At 39.4% G+C, this 23007-nt stretch overlaps 1 protein-coding gene across 1 annotated transcript in view; it reads left to right on the top strand.

Annotated features, from left to right (window-relative positions):
• Positions 1-19871, top strand: part of ATP13A5 (ATPase 13A5) — a 101317-nt gene extending 81446 nt beyond the window's left edge. Inside the window, 6 exon segments of the mRNA XM_049709850.1 lie at positions 8698-8727; positions 8730-8871; positions 11672-11874; positions 15697-15785; positions 18118-18197; positions 19604-19871. Of these exon segments, the coding sequence (XP_049565807.1) occupies positions 8698-8727; positions 8730-8871; positions 11672-11874; positions 15697-15785; positions 18118-18197; positions 19604-19871 (812 nt within the window).
• Positions 19872-23007: the final 3136 nt, after the last annotated feature.

The following is a 23007-nucleotide window of genomic DNA, read 5'->3' as shown; positions in this document are numbered from 1 at the left end:
CATCTAAACTCAGGTACTTTGCATGGGGCTCACTGGTGAGTTCTTGAGTTCTTCAGAGATTCCCAGTCCAGCGCTCTAGACTAGACCACGCCCTGACATGTGTGGCGCTCTCTCCTCTGACCCCTCAGGATTTCTTTCAGGATCTGCCTTCTAGTGGTACATATCACAAAGCCTTTTTCTTCTGCTGGGCCCTCTAGCCTCAGCTGAACAGTCCACTGGGCAGATTCCTTCCAAGATAGCTCTAGCCTGGCTAATTTCCATCCCTTCTACTTGACGTACCAGATAGTAGATGTGTAGCTTGTTCTCACTGCTGCCCCTTCTCTCTTCCCTTTGATATTACAGGAAGGGGAGTGAGAGCCATTCTCCACCCTTGCCACTTCAGGTCTCTCCTGGAGTGGTTTTTATGACCTCCTTTCATTTGTGTTGTGATGCTGGGAAGAAAACCACAGTTCTTGCTTCTCCTAACAATTCCCGTTAAAGAATCTCTTGATCATCTCCATGGTTTACTCTTATATAGTCTGTACATAGGTAACTGGGGTAGGGGGGATGGCATGCTTACAGTTGGAGGACCAGTGTGGATCCCTCTTGGTAGGTACTATGGAGATATGGTAGTCATCTTTCTTTACATTAAATTGGCACTTACCTCTCACTGTCCTCAAATATGAGGCTCAGCAAAATTCCCCAGACAAGAGGAAAATCTCCATTCAACCTCCTCTTAGAAGTGTTCATCTCCTACTATGTGTTACGCACATTAAGTACCTGGGCATTAAAAGGTTGATCACTGATGTATAGAGTTTAGTGGAGGATTCACATACATGAATGGATGAAATACAAGTCAAAAATAGTGAGTACCAGAAAACAGCAGATGCTTTTGGAGTTTGGAAAAAGGGGATATTGTTTCTGATGATCTGCAGTTAAGGAGGAGATGGCAATGTAGAAAAGAGAGATACTGGGATGGCTTCATGGAAGAAGTAGCATTTGCACCAAAATAGGAAGGGTGAAAATATTTCAAATATCTTTTACCAAAAGAAGGGCATTTCAAGTAGAAGGAAGCAGCATGAGCAAGAGAGAGCTGATAAATATAGGCGGTGAGTTTTTCAATTGGACCACACTGTAGGGTATGTGGAAAAAACCAGCAGGAGATAAAATCTGACGAAGTAGCTTGGGTCAGATCACAGAATCTTGACTGACAGGCTGATAACTGTGGACATTTATCTGCAGACATTAAGAGTCATTGACGATTGGACGATCAATGTAAAATCACTCTCACCAAGGCATCTGTATTTCCAGGTTCCCCAGTTAGGACTTTGAACCTAAGCCTGAATTAGTATGGGACAAAGAAAATGCCATAACATTAAGCTAAGTGAAATAAGCCAGAGAAAGAGAACTACTGTCACTTATATGTGGAATCTAAAAAATATAACAAATTAGTGAACATAACAAAAAAGAAGCAGACTCAGATAGAGAGAACAAACTAGTGGTTACCAGTGGGGAGGGTGGGGACGGGCACTAAAGGGGTTGGGGTACAAACTATTGGGTGTAAGATAGACTACAAGGGTATATTGTACAGCATGGGGAATATAGCCAATATTTTGTAATGACTGTAAATGGAGTGTAACCTTTAAAAATTGCATAAAATTTTTAAAAAATTAATTTAAAAAACCATAATGAAATAAATCTACCTAGTACATTCTCTTAGAGAATGTTTAAAAAAAGACAATTCTATCACATTATTTATTTATTTACTTGCTTATCTATCCACACCTTGCCTTGTTCCCACAAGATTTTATTTTATTTTATTTATTTTTTTAACATCTTTTTTGGAGTATAATTGCTTTACAGTGGTGTGATAGTTTCTGCTTTATAACAAAGTGAATCAGCCATACATATACATATATCCCCATATCCCCTCCCCCTGTGTCTCCCTCCAACCCTCCCTATCCCACCCCTCTAGGTGGTCACAAAGCACCGAGCTGATCTCCCTGTGCTATGCAGCTGCTTCCTGTTAGCTGTCTATTTTACATTTGGTAGTATTTATAAGTCCATGCCAGTCTCTCACTTCGTCCCAGCTTACCCTTCCCCCTCCCCATGTCCTCAAGTCCATTCTCTACGTTTGAGTCTTTATTCCTGTCCTGCCCCTAGGTTCTTCAGAACCTTTTTTTTTTTCTTTTTTAGATTCCATACATATGTGTTAGCATACGGTATTTGTTTTTCCCTTTCTGACTTACTTCACTCGGTATGACAGACTCTAGGTCCATCCACCTCACTACAAATAACTCAATTTCATTTCTTTTTATGGCTGAGTTATATTCCATTGTATATATGTGCCACATCTTCTTTATCCATTCATCAGACGATGGACACTTAGGTTGCTTCCATGTCCTGGCTATTGTAAATAGAGCTGCAATGAACATTGTGGTACATGACTCTTTTTGAATTATGGTTTTCTCAGGGTATATGCCCAGTAGTGGGATTGCTGGGTCATATGGTAGTTCTATTTGTAGTTTTTGAAGGAACCTCCATACTGTTCTCCATAGTGGCTGTATCAACTCACATTCTCACCAACAGTACATTAGGGTTCCCTTTTCTCCACACCCTCTCTAGCATTTATTGTTTGTAGATAGCCATTCTGACTGGTGTGACGTGACACCTCATTGTACTTTTGATTTGCATTTCTCTAATGATTAGTGATGTTGAGCATTCTTTCATGTGTTTGTTGGCAATCTGTATATCTTCTTTGGAGAAATGTCTATTTAGATCTTCTGCCCATTTTTGGATTGGGTTGTTTGTTTTTTTGATATTGAGCTGCATGAGCTGCTTGTAAATTTTGTAGGTTAATGCTTTGTCAGTTGTTTAATTTGCAAATATTTTCTCCCTTTCTGAGGGTTGTCTTTCGGTCTTGTTTATGGTTTCCTTTGCTGTGCAAAAGCTTTTAAGTTTCACTAGGCCCCATTTGTTTATTTTTGGTTTTATTTCCATTTCTCTAGGAGGTGGGTCAATAAGGATCTTGCTGTGATTTATGTCATAGAGTGTTCTGCCTATGTTTTCCTCTAAGAGTTTGATAGTGTCTGGCCTTACATTTAGGTCTTTAATCCATTTTGAGTTTATTCTTGTATATGGTGTTAGGAAGTGTTCTAATTTCATTCTTTTACATGTAGCTGTCCCATTTTCTCAGCACCACTTACTGAAGAGGCTCTCTTTTCTCCATTGTATATTCTTGTCTCCTTTATCAAAAATAAGGTGACCATATGTGTGTGGGTTTATCTCTGGGCATTCTATCCTGTTCCATTGATCTATATTTGTGTTTTTGTGCCAGTACCATACTGTCTTGATTACTGTAGCTTTGTAGTATAGTCTGAAGTCAGGGAACCTGATTCCTCCAGCTCCATTGTTCTTTCTCAAGATTGCTTTGTCTATTCATGGTCTTTTGTGTTTCCATACAAATTGTGAAGTTTTTTGTTCTAGTTCTGTGAAATATGCCATTGGTAGTTTGATAGGGATTGCATTGAATCTGTAGATTGCTTTGGGTAGTACAGTCATTTTCACAATGTTGATTCTTCCAATCCAAGAACAGGGTATATCTCTCCATCTGTATCATCTTTAATTTCTTTCATCAGTGTCTTATAATATTCTGCATACAGGTCTTTTGTCTCCTTAGGTAGGTTTATTCTTAGGTATTTTATTCTTATGGTTGCAGTGGTAAATGGGAGCGTTTCCTTAATTTCTCTTTCATATTTTTCATCATTAGTGTATAGGAATGCAAGGGATTTTTGTGTATTAATTTTGTATCCTGCTACTTTATCAAATTCATTGATTAGCTCTAGTAGTTTTCTGGTAGCATATTTTGTATTCTCTATGTATAGTATCATGTCATCTGCAACAGTGACAGCTTACTTTTTTTTTCCGATTTGGATTCCTTTTATATTTTTTTTCTTCTCTGATTGCCGTGGCTAAAACTTCCAAAACTATGTTGAATAATAGTGGTGAGAGTGGACAGCCTTGTTTTGCTCCTGATCTTAGTGGAAATAGTTTTAGTTTTTCACCATTGAGAACAATGTTGGCTGTTGTTTTGTCATATATGGCCTTTATTATGTTGAGGTAAGTTCCCTCTATGCCTACTTTCTGGAGGGTTTTTTATCGTAAATTGGTATTGAATTTTGTCAAAAGCTTTTTCTGAGTCTATTGAGATGATCATATGGTTTTTCTCCCTCAATTTGTTAATATGGATTATCACATTGATTGATTTGCATATCCACAAGATTTTAATGCAACATACAAAGGCCACTAATAAGACAAGATATCATATATGAAAGGAAAAATCTAGGACAAAAGCAAGATGAAGTCAGAAAAGTCAATTAAGAAAATGCATGTCTTGAAGTCCAATTTGACCTTCATAAGTTTAGAAGCCATTTTGAAAGGAACTTGTTGTAACTGCACCCCTGTTCTTTTCAGTAAGACCCACTCAAATTAGATGAAGAAAATTGAGGAAGGGACATGTTTAAGAATCTAATTCTCAAAAAAATTCTGAGAACAGAAAGTTGAAAGCATCAAGGCTTGAGGAGGGCTAGAGTCCTCTTTCTTTATTTCCAAGAGACCATCTTCTGTCTTTCTTCTTCTTTCTATCCTTCCTGTTTTCATCTGACTTCTACTCATTCGCTTTGCAAATGACCCCAGATGGTGACTACTGTTGAGTTTCCATAACCTTTCTGCGTGTCCTAGTACAGCCAGTTAGCTCAACCTCTCAGTGTCATTTGCAAATCGTTTGGAAAGAAAATTTACAAACTTCTCTTGGGTAAGGTGCCCAGTCGAGGCCAATCATTTCTATGAGTGAAGTCATGTAATTCATCTCCATTTGGGCCAATTGCGCCAGCATATTGGAGGAGGCACAGTGTACAGAGAAGAAGGCTGTAGGAGGGATTGTATCTGTTATAGAAATACCTCTCTTAAGTTCCATCCGTGCTTCAATGAGCCCTTTCTGGGTCTTGGTTCCCTTGGAGAATCTGATGAAAGATAGAGATCTTCTCACCTTAAAAATCTCCTGAGGCACAATCAAAATTTTGCATGTAGTTTAGATGAGTTCACAAGACTCCTGAAATTTGACTTATGTGACTTGAAATGTCCATAACACAAGTAAGCCAACTATTTAGGAGAAACATACCTCCATAATATCCAAATGATGCCGAACAGTTAAAAACTATACTTTGAGAATAGAATTTAAAAGCTGCTAAGTCCTCCCATACAGCAGGCTCTGTGCTAGGTTCAGTAAGGAACAGAAAGTGGAATGAGACAGGATTTCTTCCCTTAGGGAGCGCACAGTCTGCTGAATACATATGTAAACAATTAGACTTAATGCCAGACATTCTGAACTATAGCAGCAATATGGGTAATGTGCTGAGGAAACTCTGAGGAGGTAATGATTAATTCTGAATAAAATATAACACTTCACAAGTTTTTATTCCTCTGCATGCAATGTGATATATATATATCATCATTTTAAAGAAACCTAGACAATTCAGAAAAGTTCTTCTAGTTGCTGATAAACTGTTCTGCTGCCTGAGCTTGTATTCCAGGGCTCCTCATTTTATTCTTTTCAATTCATGAGCTCCAAACCACTGCAATCTGCTGTAGAGCAGAGAACATGGGGCTTTACAGTCAGACAGACTTGAGTTTACATCACCACCATGTCACTCACTAACTATGGGTCTTTAAGCAAGGGATTCTAGTTCTCTGAACATCAGTTTCTTTACTGGTAAAGAAAAATACCTATTTCGCATTGCTTCTTAGAGAAATAACGATGATGTTTATAAAACACTTAGCACAGCCTCTGGAACCTAGTAGGGACTCTAAAACGGTTGTTATTATTTTTATTTTTATTTATAGTCAAGTATACAGATTCCCTGTCAGAAAGTATTAAACATCTCTATTAGGGAAAAAGTGAGAATAATCTCTATGTAAGGATTCTGTATCAATTGCCACAGTAATTGCCATAGTAATGCTGCATAACAAACCACTCTCAAAACTCAGTGGCTTACAATAGCCACTCGTGGTTTTATAAGTTGACTACCCTTCAGTTGATCTAGGTGGGCTTACCTGAGCCACTCTGCTTAGGATGTAGATTAGTTGGTCTTGGTCCAGGCTTTGGGTTTAATTCAGGTTTGTTCCTCATTTTTCTTTCTGGGGCTGGACTGAATGGACAAACGTGAACATGCTATGAGTACAGATCAAAGACAGCAGAGCCAGAGAGCAAGCCCAGCCACGCAAGCATGCCTCAAAGCTGCTAACATCTCTCTGGCCAGAGAAAATTACACAGTAAACACCATAATTAAGGGGAGATAAAGTACACTTTGCCACAATGAGGCCAATAATTCAATCTTCCACAGTCCCTGTGTAAAAGAAAAGGCAGAAACTACAATGAACATCTGAGAAAGAGAAGACCAAAGAGGTAGAAGCCAGATGCCCAGAGGTGCAATTACACGTCTTTCCACTACCCACAGCCTCTCTATGAACGCTGTGGCCACATTCTACCTTGGATACTGGACTGCAGAAAGAACTCTAAGCACTGCAGCCTCTGCTTTCTATGGCTGCAGAGCGGTCTCCTTGCACCCCTCCCCCAGTCTTGACCACAGTCCACATTGTGTACCTCTTCTCTGTGTGCCCATGCAATGACTTCTGACACCTACTACCTGGAGCTGGGCCAAACCTCACAGGTTAAAGGACAGCATTCACAAGACTGCCTTCACTTTAGGCACCAGCTGTAAGTTTGGGGGTCCCAATGACACTTACACTTCTGACGTGCTGGTTATAAATGTGGGCATTCTCACTAGTCCCTCAGGTTCAATCATTTGCCGCAACAACTCACAGAACTCGGGAAAGTGCTATCCATCTGATTACAGTTTTATTATAACAAAAAGATATAAATCAGAACCAATCAAAGGGAGAGATATAAGGGCAAGGTCTGGGAGGATCTCAAACATGACTTTTCCATTGTCCTCTCCCTAGGGAGTCAGTCTGCCTTACTCTTACTCTCCTGGCACGTGGATGTGTGACCATATGCAGAGTATTGCCAAACAGGGAAGCTCACCTGAGCTTTGGTGTCTGGAGTTTTTACTGAGGTTTCATCATAGAAACATGATTGATTGTATCATTGGCCATGAGGTTGAGCTCAATCTCCAGCTTTCTTCTTCTCTGAAGGCCCCAGCTCTCTAATCATACAGTTGGTATTTTTGGCATGGCCAGCTCCCATCCTGAGTCATCTCATTAGCACAAACTCTCTTTAGGCCCACTATGAACAGAAGGGATACTCCTATCAATCAGGAAATTCCAAGGGTTTAGAGGATATATCCCAAGAAGTGGGGACAAAGGCCTGTCAAACTTTTCACTCCAAGGGTCCACCTGAGACAAAGGCTAGCCACATTCTTTATTACACACCCCATCTGTGTTTTCCACTGGACTTCAAGCTCTTTAAAAGCAGAGGAGATGTCCTTCTCAACTCTGCATAACTCACAGCTGCTAGCCCAGCACCCTCCTGGGAAACACTGATTAAATTGATAAAGGTAAAAGCTTTAGACAATCAGAGAGATTTAGGATAAATGAGTTGGAAGAGCCTTTGGAGACCATTTAGACATTCCAACACATTCGTTCTATGCATGAGAAAATGAAGAACCAAAGAGTGTTTGTGATAACCCCAGAACACGCATTGAGCAAACTAAAGACCTGTTTTAGAGTTCTATTATCTAAAACTGGACACTCAATCCCCGCCTCCCTGCCTTTACATGCATGAACACAGACCTGAGGATACATACCTCACTTTCTTATATCAAAGAAACCAGTCATAAGCTATGAAAAGGGGAGAAGTAACAGATGTAAAGAACTGAAACATCCCGACCTCCCCATGCTTCTTTCCTGCTCTGCCCTGAGAAGTAAAGTACATTCCATTTTCATCAGTTTGTTAGCATATAAGGCTTCTGAGATGGATGTAATCATCTTTTTTCTTTTTTTTGTGATTCTGTTTAATCCCTGCCCATTGCCAATCCCTTAAATGTTAAAAAATAAATCCTAGGACCAAAATATATTTTAACATCCCCATCTGGAGGGAAGATTTCTTTAAGTTCTTTTTCCTAACTAATTCTAATGTGCTCTAGCAGTCTTCCAATTACACACTTGTCCAGGAGGGAGCAGAACATACTTCTAGCATCTATCCTGGTACACTGAAGTGCTCAGAGAATGTTGACTAAGTGAATAATAGAGTGAGTGTTTTTTAAAAAATTTCCCAGCATACGAAGATTAGTCCAGTTAGATGCCTCCTTACTCTCTTCATCTTAACTCTCCACTTTTCCATCATCACTGAGAGATAACAGTACTGTTATCCATGTGGAAAGTCATCTTTCTCTTTTACATACCATTCCTAGCCAGTCTGGTTGTGGAGAAAATATTTGCACTATGCAATATGGTACATGTATTAATTATAGAACTTTTGAACCCATTAATTTTCATTTCAGAAGATGAAACCAAAGCATGGAAGAGGCAAAGGCTGGTAGCATTGGACGTGCAGCTAGGCAGTGAGTTTACCTAGATGTAAACCCTCAATTCATGTTTGCTGAGTCTGAACCCTAACACAAGACTCAGGGTAACATGCATCTCAATCTTTTATTCTCAATAATGAAATTGTAACATGGAAAAATGCATTTGTCTTTTCAGTGAGCTCAACTCATGCCTACCCAAAGCTGGCTCATACCAACCAGCAGGACAGCTCCTTTCTCCCCCTTTGCTATTGTCAGTCTTTTTAAACACCTGCTTCACCTGCATTGCGCAGGTCTGTGCATTTCTCTATGTGAAGCAGCAGCCCTGGTATTGTGAGGTCTACAGACACAGGTCAAGTTTGGTTTCTTAGCTTTCCTTTCTGAAGGTGGTACAATGAACACCCAATGACGCTGTTCAACTTGGTTTGAATATGTATTCTAAACTTTTAATTAACCAAAGTTGTTTCCAGACTGCAAAACACCAGTGATGGGATAGAACACAGAACAGTCAATGGGTGGAGTGCTGGAGTGAGCCATGTGGAGTGGGTGGGGAAAGATCTTCACATTGGCTGTTGATGCATAGATGTAATGGCTGGTTGACTGAATGAATGTATTCATTTGCTGGTGGTTTGGACATCATATAGACCAGGGGTCAGCAAACATTTCTTGTAGATGGCCAGGTAGTAAATATTTCGGGCCTTGTGGGCTCTGTGGTCTCTGTTGGAACTACTCAACTCTGCTGTTGTAGTGAAAAAGCAGTCAGAGACAACATGTAAACACGTTAGTGTGACTGTGTTCCAATAAAACTTTATTGACAAAACCAGGTGGTGAATCGGATTTGGCCAATGGGCTATAGTTAACCAGCCACTGATATACAAGAGATTTGCTTAAATTAGTTTCAGTTTTTCAAATGAGTGTTAAAATGTTCATTGATGGTATCATTGTTCTGACTGAATCGAACAGTAGACTCAGGGCAAATCTCTTCACCTCCCAGGGCTTTAATTTCCTTAACTATAAATTAAGGGTAAAATGAGGTGAATTTAGATGTTCAAACATTTTTTTTGACAAAGCCTGCCTGACTTCCAAAAGGAAAGGCAGAAAGAGCTGCTTTTTTTAAGGTGGGGCTTTTACAAACTCCCCCTCGCTCCACTGTCATCCTGAGGGCATCAGAGCCCCAGGGATCAGTGAAGGACAGATTGAAAACTACAAAACGATGTCTAAGACTATCATTTAGACCCCCAATTCAGCAATTCAAGCATTACTTAGAATATAGAATTGATTTTTGTTTCAAAACCAGACTTTTCCCCAAATTGGAGTGCACGTAGTCAGAGAAGTGACCTTTTGATTGAATCTAGGAAACATGGTATAGCCAAAAGGGTGATGGATGGGTAGTCCTATCTCTGTCATTAACTAGCTATGTCATTCTAGCCTTCAACTTTTTTTATATATAAATTTATTTATTTTATTTATTTATTTTTGGCTGTGTTGGGTCTTCGTTGCTGCGTGAGGGCTTACTCTAGTTGCAGTAAGTGGGGGCTACTCTTCGTTGCAGTGAGCAGACTTCTCATTGGGGTGGCTTCTCTTGTTGCAGAGCATAGGCTGTAGGCATGCGGGCTTTAGTAGTTGTGGCTCATGGGCTCGGTAGTTGTGGCTCGAGGGCTCTAGAGCACAGGCTCAGTAGTTGGGGCACACGGGCTTAGTTGCTCCGTGGCATGTGGGATCTTCCCGGACCAGAGCTCGAACCCGTGTCCCCTGCATTGGCAGGTGGATTCTTAACCACTGCACCACCAGGGAAGCCCTAGTCTTCAACTTTTTTATCTGCCATGTAAGTATACTGGATTGGATACATTTTGGTGTTAAATTCTGTAATTCAGGCCTTCTAGTCTGTCTGTCCTCTTTATGCAAGAAAGCTTTGTGACTGCTGATTGTTTCATTAATTTATTCTACAGACAGTAACTGAACATCTACTGTATGCAAAGCACATTTTGGGAGCCTAGGGAGCCAAGGATAATATGACTTAAGTCTTGCATTTGAGTTCACAATTGAAAAATGAATTTTATCTATAAACAGTTATAATAGTAGTAAAAAGTTTCAAGCTGAACAAGAAAGCTGATGAAAACAAGTTTATTTTTGGGCTTGATTATTGAAAAAAAAGAATATTACAAATGAAATGATCAATCCAGAATGGGAAAGTCCATGTCTTAAAAAAAATATTTTTCTGAGCAAATGTCATGTGGCATCCCTGCGCTAGGTGCTAAGGATTTGTTATATAGTTGAGTAAAACAAACAAACAAAAGTAAAACCAAAAGAAATATTCCCCATTCAAAGAACTCTCATCCCAGGGGTGGAAAATAAAAATATGTGAAGGAATAACTGCAAAACAACGAGCTAAATGCAGCACTAGAGAGAAGAATGGGGAGCACTAGTTATGCTTGACTGAATGTAAAGATGTTTCAGATACAGTGATCTTAGAGGAAATAGGATATCTGGACCCAGAGGTGTACAAACTGGGGAACAGGGAATATTTCCCTATGACTGGAATATAAGGGCATGGGAGGTCTAGCAAAAGATGTCTCAAATCGTTCCTTGACACCAGAGTGTGAAGGTCTTCTGGGCCTGCCTGAGAAGTCTGAACTTAATTTATTAGCAAAATAGAAACACAGACACTCATAAGCAGGAGAATGTTCAGATCCTCAGGAAGAGGCTTTGCTTGTGTGAGGAGAGTGGATTAGAGTGGGCACATTCAAACTCAGGACCCATGTTAAGAGGCTTACATTAGTCCACTAAAGCAAACACACCACACACACGTGCACACACACACACACACACACACACACACACACACACACACACACACAGAGTTCATATGTTCCGAACTGAAAAGGATTCCATAGGAAATTGTCATCCAAGCCCTTTCAAGACAGATCATTTGCTCCAGATGGAATTCTGACAAAGAACAATCTTGACTTCCTCTGCATTTTATTCATGCTTTGTCGTTGCAAGAAGTGAACAAAATATGTCCTGGTAGTTACTGGCTGGAACAGCTTGCAAGGTGAGGTCTCCTGGTTGTGATTAACTAATTTTTTCCTACCAGTACCAGTTGGATAAAAATAGAATTAAAAGTTCCGTAAATGCTGGTGATTCTTTTCTAGTAAGTGCTTTCTGGACAACCAGAGTAATTTCTCAACAAATGTGAGTTTGGAAAGAAACTGGACTGGAAATGCAACTCTGATTCCCAGTTCAGTTTTAAGTTTTGAGAGTACCACGCTATGGCCCATCACCACCATCAACTGTATCTCAACAACATTTATCTTTTCTAAGGGAAAGCCATTTTGAAAACCCATCTATACAAACTGTAACTATGAAGTTTAATTTTTCTTTTCAAACATTTTTTTCTACTCTCCCACCATCCCTAGAATTGCAACTCACTGGTGAAGTGATTGGCTGAGAAGGAAACAATTGCATTACTCTAAAATTGAGTACTGAACCATAATTGTCACAGGTAGTAGAGCCCATGGGCAGAAACCTGCTCATGTGCACGTAAGTACGTGCTATATTGAATGGTCACGAGTCCTGTCCTAATTTGAGTCATCAAGAATTGTTTTAAGCACATACACTTATGTCAAGATATTTTGTAAAAGGCTTTCTAACCAATTCAAATACAATTTGACCTCTTAGTAGTTTTATAACTTTAGGCAAGTCACTTTAATCATTCTGTGCATTTTTTTGATCATCAGTGACAATGAATGTATTTTCATGTTATTAGTCTTTCTTCTTCTCTGAATGGTCTACATTTTATATCCATTTTTTTTTCTTTTCGGCGGCTGTTATATTTCTTATTTATTTGTGAGTTGTTTATTCCTTTGTGATTTTTTCCACTACCTTTATTCATAAAGAACTTTTTTCTCATTACAAAACCAGATAGATCATCACTCATTTAGTTTTTTAATTTATTTTAATGCTTTTTAAATCTAATGTTAATTTTGGCATATAGTTTGAGGTAGAGATCAAACTAGTTTATCCAACTAGTCACTAGTTCTCCCAGCAGATTTTATTATTTAACATTCCTTTTGGTCATTTATTCAACTGAATATAATTCCACCTTTATCATACCTATATACATGTATATTTATGGTTTTCTGATATATATAATTTATATGTTTTCGTATTATATTTATGTTATATATTAATTTATATATAATTAAGTTATTTCTCGACTGTCTTTTATGTTTCATTGATAGGCCAGCCTATTCTTTAATCTACTATTATACTTTAGAAATTATAGTTTTATAATGATTTAATAAGTAATAAGATTGGTATATCATCATTACTCTTCATTTTTCAAAAATCTCTTACTTTTCTTTCTTCTCCATTCTTCCAAATAAACTATAGAGTAAATTGCCAGGCTTTTAAAAAAATCTCCTTTGGGATTTTAATACTAGGAGAAAAATGTATTTGTTTACACAATTTAGTATTCACACTTAAGACCATGTCATGTCTTTCTTTTATGTCTCTTAGTAAATATTTGTAGTTTCCTCCATTATAGATCCTGCACATTTATTAAAAACACTAATCCTATGCTTTTCGTATTTTTGTTTATATTGTGATTGACTTTTTCCCATGATATTTTCTAATCAGTGATCACAAATACATGTGAAAGGTATAGTGTTGTTTATTGTATTTATTTTTCTACTCCGAATCCTTTCTGAACTTTGCTGTAAATCCTTGATTTTTGAGTGTTCTAGAAAGATAATTACTATTATCTGCAATTAATAATGTTCCTCCTTTTCAGTAGTGAAAATGCTTATTTATATTTTCTGTTTTGGTGTACAGTCCAGAACTTCCAAGGCAATGTCAAGCAATAGTGGAAATAGCAGATAGTCCTACTCCCTTATAAAAATACTTCTAGTAGTTTTCAGTTGTAAATATGATTTTGAATATTGGTTCAAGGTGAGCCACATCATGTAAAGAAAATACCCTTCTATTTCCAGTAAATCAAGATTATGTTTTAAAATAAAAAATGGGGGGCTTGTCTTCCCAAATCACCTGTGCAAACAGAGCCCATTCTTTCAACTTTCCTCATCAATAGCAACTAACCAAGGAGGGCAACATTCACTTCAGTTCTTTATTACGTTTTCCAGTCAAAGCTGAATTAAAGAAGAGAGCCTTATCATTTTGTTTCTACACTGCTCAGCTGTGCCCTAGCCTGGCCTGCTTTTCAGATCACTAGTCTGAGTACAGTGTGATGTGCACAGCAGTCAGCCCAGTTCCAGCGCGTACCAGGCCTTCATCAGGATGGACACTTGGGGCATCATATTCTTCCCAGCATCTGGGTCCTTGGGACTTGGAAACAATGAAGTAAGTGAAAAATCCATACAGCCATCTCCTGGGGGTATTCTCATCACCAAGCTGCTCAGATTGCTTTATTTTAGGAGATGCAGCTCCCTCTTTTCTTCTGTCTCACACCCCTCTCAAGCAAGCCTGGGCATTCTTCCAAGAGGGTCTACCTCTAGTTGTATATATAAAATGAGGCATGGATGAATATGAGGGTGAGTGTAGGTGGTGAGGGGGAAAACCGAGCCTTTGTGGCTTCAAAAAGTAGGGTCTGCTGTAGAAGGACAGTTGCCTCTGATTTCTGGTTGGTATAGACCTCTATGGAGTTGGGAGCCAATAGACCACCAACACTGGAATAAATGAGGTAGAGAGAATATAAGAGAAAATCTAATTTGTTTGTTTATAAATTTTGAGTATTGGAAGAATCATTTATATCATATCAACACTGATTAAATGCTATTGTTTCAGCCTGAAGGTGTTCATCCCATCAAAGAGCATTTATAAGGCACCGTCTACAAAGCACCTGAAATTTCTGATGGACACAGGAGTGGATGGGTTTGGGGGATAAAAACAGGGATGTTGGCACAGTGCATACTGAGAAGTTGAGCGCCCCAAAGTGAAGCAATGTGGGCAGGTTGGAGATAAAGAAGCCAGCAGATATACATGCTAGTTTCTCACTTCCTCATTCAATTAGAGTCCCAGAAAAGCAGATAAAAAGTCCCTTTCAGGTGGTTACAGCCTAGTGGATACATAAATGAAGACCATGTAAAGCAGAGTGATAGACACCATATGAAATAAAACTTGGTAAGGGAAGACTGGGGAGTCTTTAAAAGAAAGTGGTGTTGGAACTGGGCTTTCTAAGAAAAATTGGGGGTTTCCCTGGTGGCGGAGTGGTTAAGAATCCGCCTGCCAATGCAGGGGACACGGGTTCGAGCCCTGGTCCGGGAACATCCCACATACGGTGGAGCAACTAAGCCCGTGCGCCCCAACTACTGAGCCTGCACTCTAGAGCCCGCGAGCCACAACTACTGAAGCCTGCATGCTTAGAGCCCGTGCTCCGCAACAAGAGAAGCCACCGCAATGAGAATCCCGAGCACCGCAACGAAGAGTAGCCCCCGCTCGCCGCAACTAGAGAAAGCCTATGCGCAGCAACGAAGACCCAACGCAGCCAAAAATAAATAAATAAATTTAAAACAAAAAAAGAAAAATCGGAACTTGCCAAGACTGGGAGAATATCATCTATGCAGGGTATTTTATGAACCAAGGCACAGAAGTGTTGGGCCTCTGTGGAAGCAGCAGGCTTGTGGTTTAACTTTCCTGGCACATAGGGAAGAGCAACCAGAGATCAGTTTAGAAAGGCTGATTGGAACCAGATTGTGGAAGGCCTTGAACGTCAATCATTCAAGACCCTTGGACTTTATTCTCTAGGCAATGAGGAAGAGTGAGGTGTCACCAAGAAGAATGACTGTTTATTTATTCATGAACGACACTAGACCTGAGGTGATAAAGCATCAGGATCTCTCTGGTGACCATTTACGTGGGCTGGTCACTGCAGGGCGTCCCAGCCCCAAGGACCCCTCAGTTGAGGTAACTCCTTTATGGAGTTTACTAGAATACGTTTAATTAACAGCTTCTAGGCTCAGCCTTTGAAGGAAAGATTTTTAAGATATCACCTTTGTCTTGCAAGCATTAGAACATATTTTAAAACATATGAGGATATATCAAAACATCTGAAGATGTATCTGGTATTTGCCCAACAGAGATAATTGATTCTGCAACGTGTGTGCCAAATTATAGGAAACATTCCTTTAGCATCTAAAAATACCGTTTGCTGTTTCTTCAGATATATTCTCACTTCTGCTGGTATCTGCCTTGGGCCTCACAATTTCCATTCTGTTTTCTGATTTTCAAGATATATACCATGGGACGGAGGCGCATGACATCCGTGACTCTCATGTGCAGTGGGACCACATCTGCACTGTAATTTGCAAGTCATTTACTCCGATATCCTCTCTGGCCACTGAATGTTGTGAGACTATTCTCATTTACTAGAAGAGCAAATAACATGTCTCCATCGCACACACGCTAGCCTCTGAGTGTTTTCATGTTATTAGGGTCATCAGCTGGGTTCATTTGTTCTGTTCATACCTGGAACACCAGGTTTGGATATTTTATTCTTCCATGTTATACTAATACAATAATTAATCCTTCAAGTTTATTTTTTAAATCATATAGTAGAAATCCTTTATAATGTAATTGTGAAGAGTGAGAAAAAACAGACTTATAGGACAATCGTGTTCTGTCTGTAAGGCAGTGACTGTAAGGAATTTCAGTTCAGTGGGCATCACTGGACCCAGGGTGCACTGGGTTAAAATTAAATTTATTAAGAAGTTATTGAGCCCATTTTTGGACCCAGCATGTGAGAGAAATAAAATAAAGAGAAAGATTGACTCTGGCCCTCTACCTCTTGTTTTGTTTCAAAGATGAGCCATACCCAAGTGAAACGATGGCATGGCCACCTGAGGCCGTCCATGCTTGAAGAGAGTGTAAACTAGAGAGAAGTGGGAAGGACAGAGGAAGGAGGAGCTCTCCCTGGGGCAGGATCCTCCTGCCGTAGGAGATTTCATGCAGGAGATGAAACTTGATCTGTGTCCAGAAGGATAGGCTAGATTTTGCTAAGTAGGAGGCGGGTATAGTCCCAGGCAGGACAACAGCCTAAGCACAAACAGAGAGGGCTGAATGATTCTCTTTTGCCTTGGAAATGCAAAAGAATGTAGGGTGGCAGAGAGAAAAATCAAAAGCAAGCCTTGTTTCACAGAACACCTGGAAAATTAGCTAAGACTGAGGCAGCATGCTGCGGAATAGGCACGGATGGAGGTAGGCGGACAGTGATGTTTTGACTCTATGCTGAGAACAATGGGAGTCCTTGAAGATACCGGGGCAGGTTTTTCAGCGGGGCACCTAAGACAGATTCGTTAGATGACAGCAGGAAGGCTGTATGTGAGAGCAGAGAGGCTGTGGAGAGAGAAGCAGTTAGGAAATGAAAACCCAGACCATTCAGTCATTTACAAAACATCAAGCTCCAGGGTGGGTTTGGCACTGGGGTTACAAAGAGTAAGATGTAGTCACCACTCTCAAGTAGCTCAGAAGCTAGGAGCGGAGAGCATCACAGAAGCAAATTCCAAAGCAGTGTGGCCAGTGCCTTCCAGGCTAACAGATGGAAAAGAGACCTCCCAGATCAGGGTGGTGGCAGCAGGAGGGAAAGGGCCAGTCTATCCACTACCATCTGACCCACTGTCGAATCTTACAGCCTTCTCCAGACCACCCTTTTACCCAGGGAGCCTATTTCACAACCCTAAAAAAAGCTGTCTCCACTTAGGGGAAAAAATAACATAGTGTTACTTTGAAATAACCCCTATCAGAATAGGGATGAGAATCAAAGGTGAGCATTTAGACACTGCGGAAGGTCTGTGGCTTCAGTCCTAAACACAGCCCACCCTCTTCACAGTCATCCTACGTATTCTATACCCTTTAGGGTCTGAAAAGGAGCTGCATAACTATTCTTTTGCTATGGAAGCAGCCATGGAAAGTTGTAGCTCTCACACCTATTAAATAAGTGTCCATGGAAAGTTGTAGCTCTCACACCTATTAAATAAGTGTATCTGGTGGTCAAGGTGTATCCTCTAATCCTTAAAATGAGGTGGGTTGGGCAGGTTCAACTTTCATCAAGCCATTAGATTTAGGGCTGGGAACATTGTTCAAAATTTTTTCACCTAGTTTCTATCAAAATAAACGTGAACTTCTGTCCCCCTTTTGTTTCTTTAACTCATATGTCAATTTTACTGAAAGAATGAACTCCAGGCTTTTGCTTTGGGAGAATTAGAAGTAATAATATGATTAGATGAACGATTTAATCTTCCCTCTATTTGAGAAGATAAAAATGAAGAGAGACACACAGGCTCCAAAGTGTCCAGTCTCATGTCTGCGACCCAGGGCACGTTTACTCCGTGTCTATTGTCAGGCAGTGGAGGGAACACAGGGCAAGAGGCAGTCAGATCTGATTTGAATTCTGGCTGTGCCATTTATTTATTGGCGTTGATTCCTTGGGCAAGGTACTGACCTTCTCATCTGTAAAGTGGAGAGAGTAATGCCAACCCTCCAAGCCCAAACAGTTGTTACAAATACATAAATTAAATTAGATAATAGGTGTTCTTTTGAAGTGTAAGGTATGCAAAGTATAAAGGTAGCATTGCTTTTTCAACAGTTCATCCTAACCATCACATCATGGAGGATTGCAATTTTGGTGGCAGCCCTCACCCAATTCTGTGTGGCCTTCTTTGTAGAGGTAAAGAAATCTCTGTATAGCTCTTTATTATGTTTCTGGGGAGATAAATAAAGGACTGACTCTCAACAGATGCTCAGTTTTTAGAGCAATCACTTTAATCCCCCAAAGTGATACCGCACATGTTCTCTTTGGGGAAATGAGAAATTCTTTGAAGGCTGCATAGAAATGCTCTCAGTATCTGTAGTGTAGAAAGCAAAACATCAAATTAACTAATTTTGTCTCACATGAAGGCATTGTATTGTACTTTCCTAGTATTTCTAATAATCTGGTAAAGACTAGACCAGGTGACCTTCTAGCTCTAAAATTCAATGAGACCTTTTAGAGTGAAGAACTGTCTTCAGGAAGGCTTCCTTAATTAAGAGAGAAGGGAAGCCATTGCTCATTCTAGTCAATTCTTACCCTTTGAAGGCCTTCTCCTATAGCATTTCTCTTCTACTCAGTGTCACTAAATGACTTTACCTACTCAGTGAAAGGCTCAGGTACTATTTTTTAAGGGACAGTTCAATAAAAAGATTCATGTACTGAAGTTCCTTGGGAAAAGGCATCGACCAAATTAAGAAAAAAATATGCTTATATACAAATATCCCATTGCACACAAGGCACATAAAATTTCTCACAGTCAAAGGAATTCCATTTTTGAGACTTTATTTTAGAAAACAACCTAAAAAGAGAGAAGAAACTTGTATGTATGAAGGTTTTCATCATAGTATTATCTACAGTGGTAAAATATTAAATTCAACTCAAGTGTTCAGAAGTAGAGATGCTGTTTAAATAAATAGTAATACAGCAATTTGAAGAGATGTTATACAATCATTAAAAATGATTATTGAGAAGATTGTAGCTACAAACTGTATATGACAGAGAGTCTAGTATAAACAAAAGTGGAATGCAAGATTTGACCAATTCTATTATTATAAATGCATAAAAATTGTGTGTACTTGTAAGCACAGAAAAAAGAGACCCCACCCCCAAAATGGAAAGCAAAACCCATTTGCTTTCTAGAGTTCATTCATTCATTCAACAAACCATTATTTGACACCTTCTTTGTGGCATGGGACAGGTAGCAGTGATTTTTTTCTTCTCTTGATTTTGAGTACATTATTTTGTTATCATTTCAGTCCGGCAGTAAAATAATTCTAAGTGAATTGCCAGCCAGGATTGAACTAGGAAATCTGTGGAAATGAAAGGCTGTAAGCTTTTGGGGATTTCTGTGAACACAAGCACGCTCTCAATTCTCAAGGGAAAGAACCCGGGGAGCTGCTAGGTTTCGTGGGGCTGCAGAGAGAAGGGGCCACAGCATCAGTAATAAGCACCTTTAGAGCAAGGCCTGGGCAAACAAGGGGTGGCAGTAAGCAACCTGGCTGCCAGGGGAAGTGGATGATGGTTTAATTGTTTTTTCCACCTGATTTTCCATCCTTCAAAATCGAGAGCTCTGGCTACTGATCAAGAAAAAATGTGGAATCCATTCTAAAAGTCAATATAAGAACTGGCAAAAAAAAAAAAAACTGGCAGAAGACCCAACCTGGCCTCCCACAAACAGGACAGATTATTCAGGCGATGGCACAAATGGATTCTACATCAACCAAGGCTATGAAAGCTCTGAACAGATTCCAAAAGAAAAACTCGAATTGGGAGGCCAAACCACAGAACCACATTTTTGGACCAGATTGTAATCAGAATTGTTAACTGCATCCCTCTTTTACCCAGAAACTAAAACACTGTAGAGAGGTGATGATAGTCTACCCTTATCTTTTCTTTCTCCATCTGAAGATTCAAAGTGCACTTCTCAGTGTAGTGGGCCTTGCAACAAAGGCCCTTAAATATGTTTATTTTGACTGTATCCTCTACCATTGAGAAAAATAATGCATTTCCTAGAGTATCGGTTTTTTTCTAACAAACTTTATTCACAATGCATAGCATTATCCTGGTTAAAATGCACAACTTTTCATGGTAGTAAAATTAATAGTATGAACATCAATAGAAGAAAGAACAAATGAAGGACAGTTTGATCTTTGAAAGTTTCATCAACATATTTTTACTTTCATCTATGGAAATAAAGGAATCTGAAAAAAAAAGCTTCTCAATAAATTGTTACATGTTTACTTAACGTTATATTCACTTGCAAAGAACATTTATGCATATATCTTTTCCCAAGGTCACAGAATCCCTCGTTTTGCTTCTTTATATGGTTTTAATAGAGAAACAAGAATTGAAATTTACTTCAGAAAATTCAGCTCTAACGGTGGTAAGTGTGGAAGTGGAGAATGATGGAGGTGTCTGATAACTGCCTATAATCTTGGCTTGGGCACAGCTAACATCTAAGCAAACTCCACCGATGTTGGCATCTCCCAAAGTATATTGTTTTGGGGCCTGTGAGTTAGAAGGTCCAGAGTAGATCACAAAGGTAATGAAATAAACTATTAAAATGTACTTTTCACTCAAAGAAGCATGGCACCTTTATTTGCTTTTTATTACTGACAGGAAAATCTCAAGTTCTAACTCCAAAAGTTGGCCCAGACCCAGCATTGCTCATCTTAAAAGAAGCAATCCTAGGGAAGGGACCCATAATGTTTGTATCTACAGCATGACAATTCTCAGGATGCTAAATGACTTAAGTTCCATTTCATCTTTTCATAATCTAAATCAATTATCAGATGCGCATTAAGGACCACAAGAACAGGTACATGCTTTACAAATATATTCTGCACTTTATTACCTTTAACATATATCAACCTCACTGTGACAAACATTTAAAATATTTTATTTTATTTTTAATCTTTTCTTGGATGTGCAGCTCTTGGAGAGTGACAATTTTTAAATGTGTCTAATTTAGCTTATGATTAAGAAATACATGTCGACCTAAAACACGGCAGCTCAGGTTCCTTGAGCTGAAATATCTGTATTTAGTAATTTGACCTTTAGAACGAGAAGATTCAATTGATACACTATGACATGTAGATAGCATAAAAAGATTTTTTTTTAAATCTTTTTTCAACAAATGTACAGCCTCCCACCACTCAGGTTTTCAACAACCAATTAGGTATCTGATAGGCGATGATCTTTATTTCACACATCCTTTTTGAAGGTGGGGACTGGACATGATAAAGTTGGACTCTACACTAGACTTCATTAAAAATACACTCAGAGAAAGGTTAAGTAGTCTTGGGGAAAATGTTTGACGAAAGCACAATGAACATGGCCACATATCAAATGATCACCTATAGGAAAAACAAACCAGACAGCCTTAAACGACCCATCACCAAGAGTGGCCACTTTTTGAGAAGACTGATGGCTAACTTTGTGAGCTTATCTCTAAGGCTGAAAACTGCTAGAGACTTGAACACTACCTGTGAAAAATGAATCCATGAATTTCATTTAAAAGCACACTTGTGACTTTTCAGTATTGCTAGGACTGCCTTCTGGAGTGGACATGTTCAGAGTCCTCTAGAAGGGTTTGACCTGAGGATCCTCAGGATGTCCTCTGTGTTGCCAATTCTATTCCCTCACCCATAGGCCAGTGTGGAAATTTCACCACACCCCAGTCTCGTGTTTAGGGCTAAGATTTGTCCTCTGCAGTTATCTTTATTAAAAAGTAAGCACACCCAGGGAGACAGAACACATTAAGCTGCTGCCAATCTCACCCTGATTAGACAATACTAGGAAAGAGCCTTTTTTTTTCTTTTATAATTTTACTATTGAGAGTAGGACATAAAAGGGATATGAAACTGAATTTAGAATAAAAATGCAGGGATAATTTTGGATCATGCTATCAGGTAGGAGACACACCTCCCAGAAGAAAAGCGGGGAAGAGAGTTTATCTGCAGGAAGGGGATTTATCTGCAGACAGAAATGGTGCCATAAGAAAGGGAAGGGATTAGTCAGGGAACAGGAAGAGAGACAGGGTCTCTACTTGCCCTGATGGTAGCACGTGACCCCTTCTGTTATCAGTATTCTTAACCCTGCAATTAGATTGTAAAGTATTTCTGGCCTGGGAGTAAAATCTAAATCAGTTGAACAGGTCCAAGACTTTCACTGAGTCATCTGTTTAGTTACTTTATCTACCATATTCCTGGTTCCCTCATTCCACCCCAAACCCCCTAAATTTACTTAAACTTTTCCTTTATTTAATGCCATACTTTTAATGATGGCACAATAAGGATGTCATTAGCTGGCAGTGTCGTTTGTAGGGTAATGTTATAATATCTGATATAATCCCAGGGTATAGAGACCTGCATCCACTTCTCCCCACCTGCTGCCGATAAGAATTCCACTGGAAAGGTATGAAAAAGTAGTGTGTTTCGTTCAACACATAATCAATAAAATGCAAGGGTAAAATCATGACACTCCTTGACATAGTAAAAGCCTTGAAAAGTAACACAGGATATTGTTTTCTAAATACGGCACCTTAAACCTACATTTAATGATCTCTTGCTAAGGTTAGGAGGGTCAAACTCTTGAAATACTTCAAAATCCAAAGGGAATGATGGAGCTTTGTAGAAGTAACAGCCCACTCCAGCTTCTCACATATTCCTTACAAATGAGTCGCTTCCAGGGAAATCACTGGATCTGAAACACTGGAGCCGAGAGTTCCTTCTCCCATTCACCCCCTGCCCCCATCTACACAGGAGCAAGGAGATGGGTGTCCAGCCTCAAATGGTTTATTAATCAAAAGTTCTTCAAGCTGCCTAACCAAATGCTGAATTTCCAAAATTCTTTTCTCACCAGAAAAGGAATATGAATTTTGATGTCAACCCAAAAATTGGGGGCTCTTAACATTTTTTTTCAAAATCACATATAAAAGGTTCTTTA

The sequence above is a fragment of the Orcinus orca genome, chromosome 5, assembly GCF_937001465.1.
Source record: "Orcinus orca chromosome 5, mOrcOrc1.1, whole genome shotgun sequence".
NCBI lineage: Eukaryota > Metazoa > Chordata > Mammalia > Artiodactyla > Delphinidae > Orcinus > Orcinus orca.
This window is presented reverse-complemented; position numbering and strand designations above follow the sequence as displayed.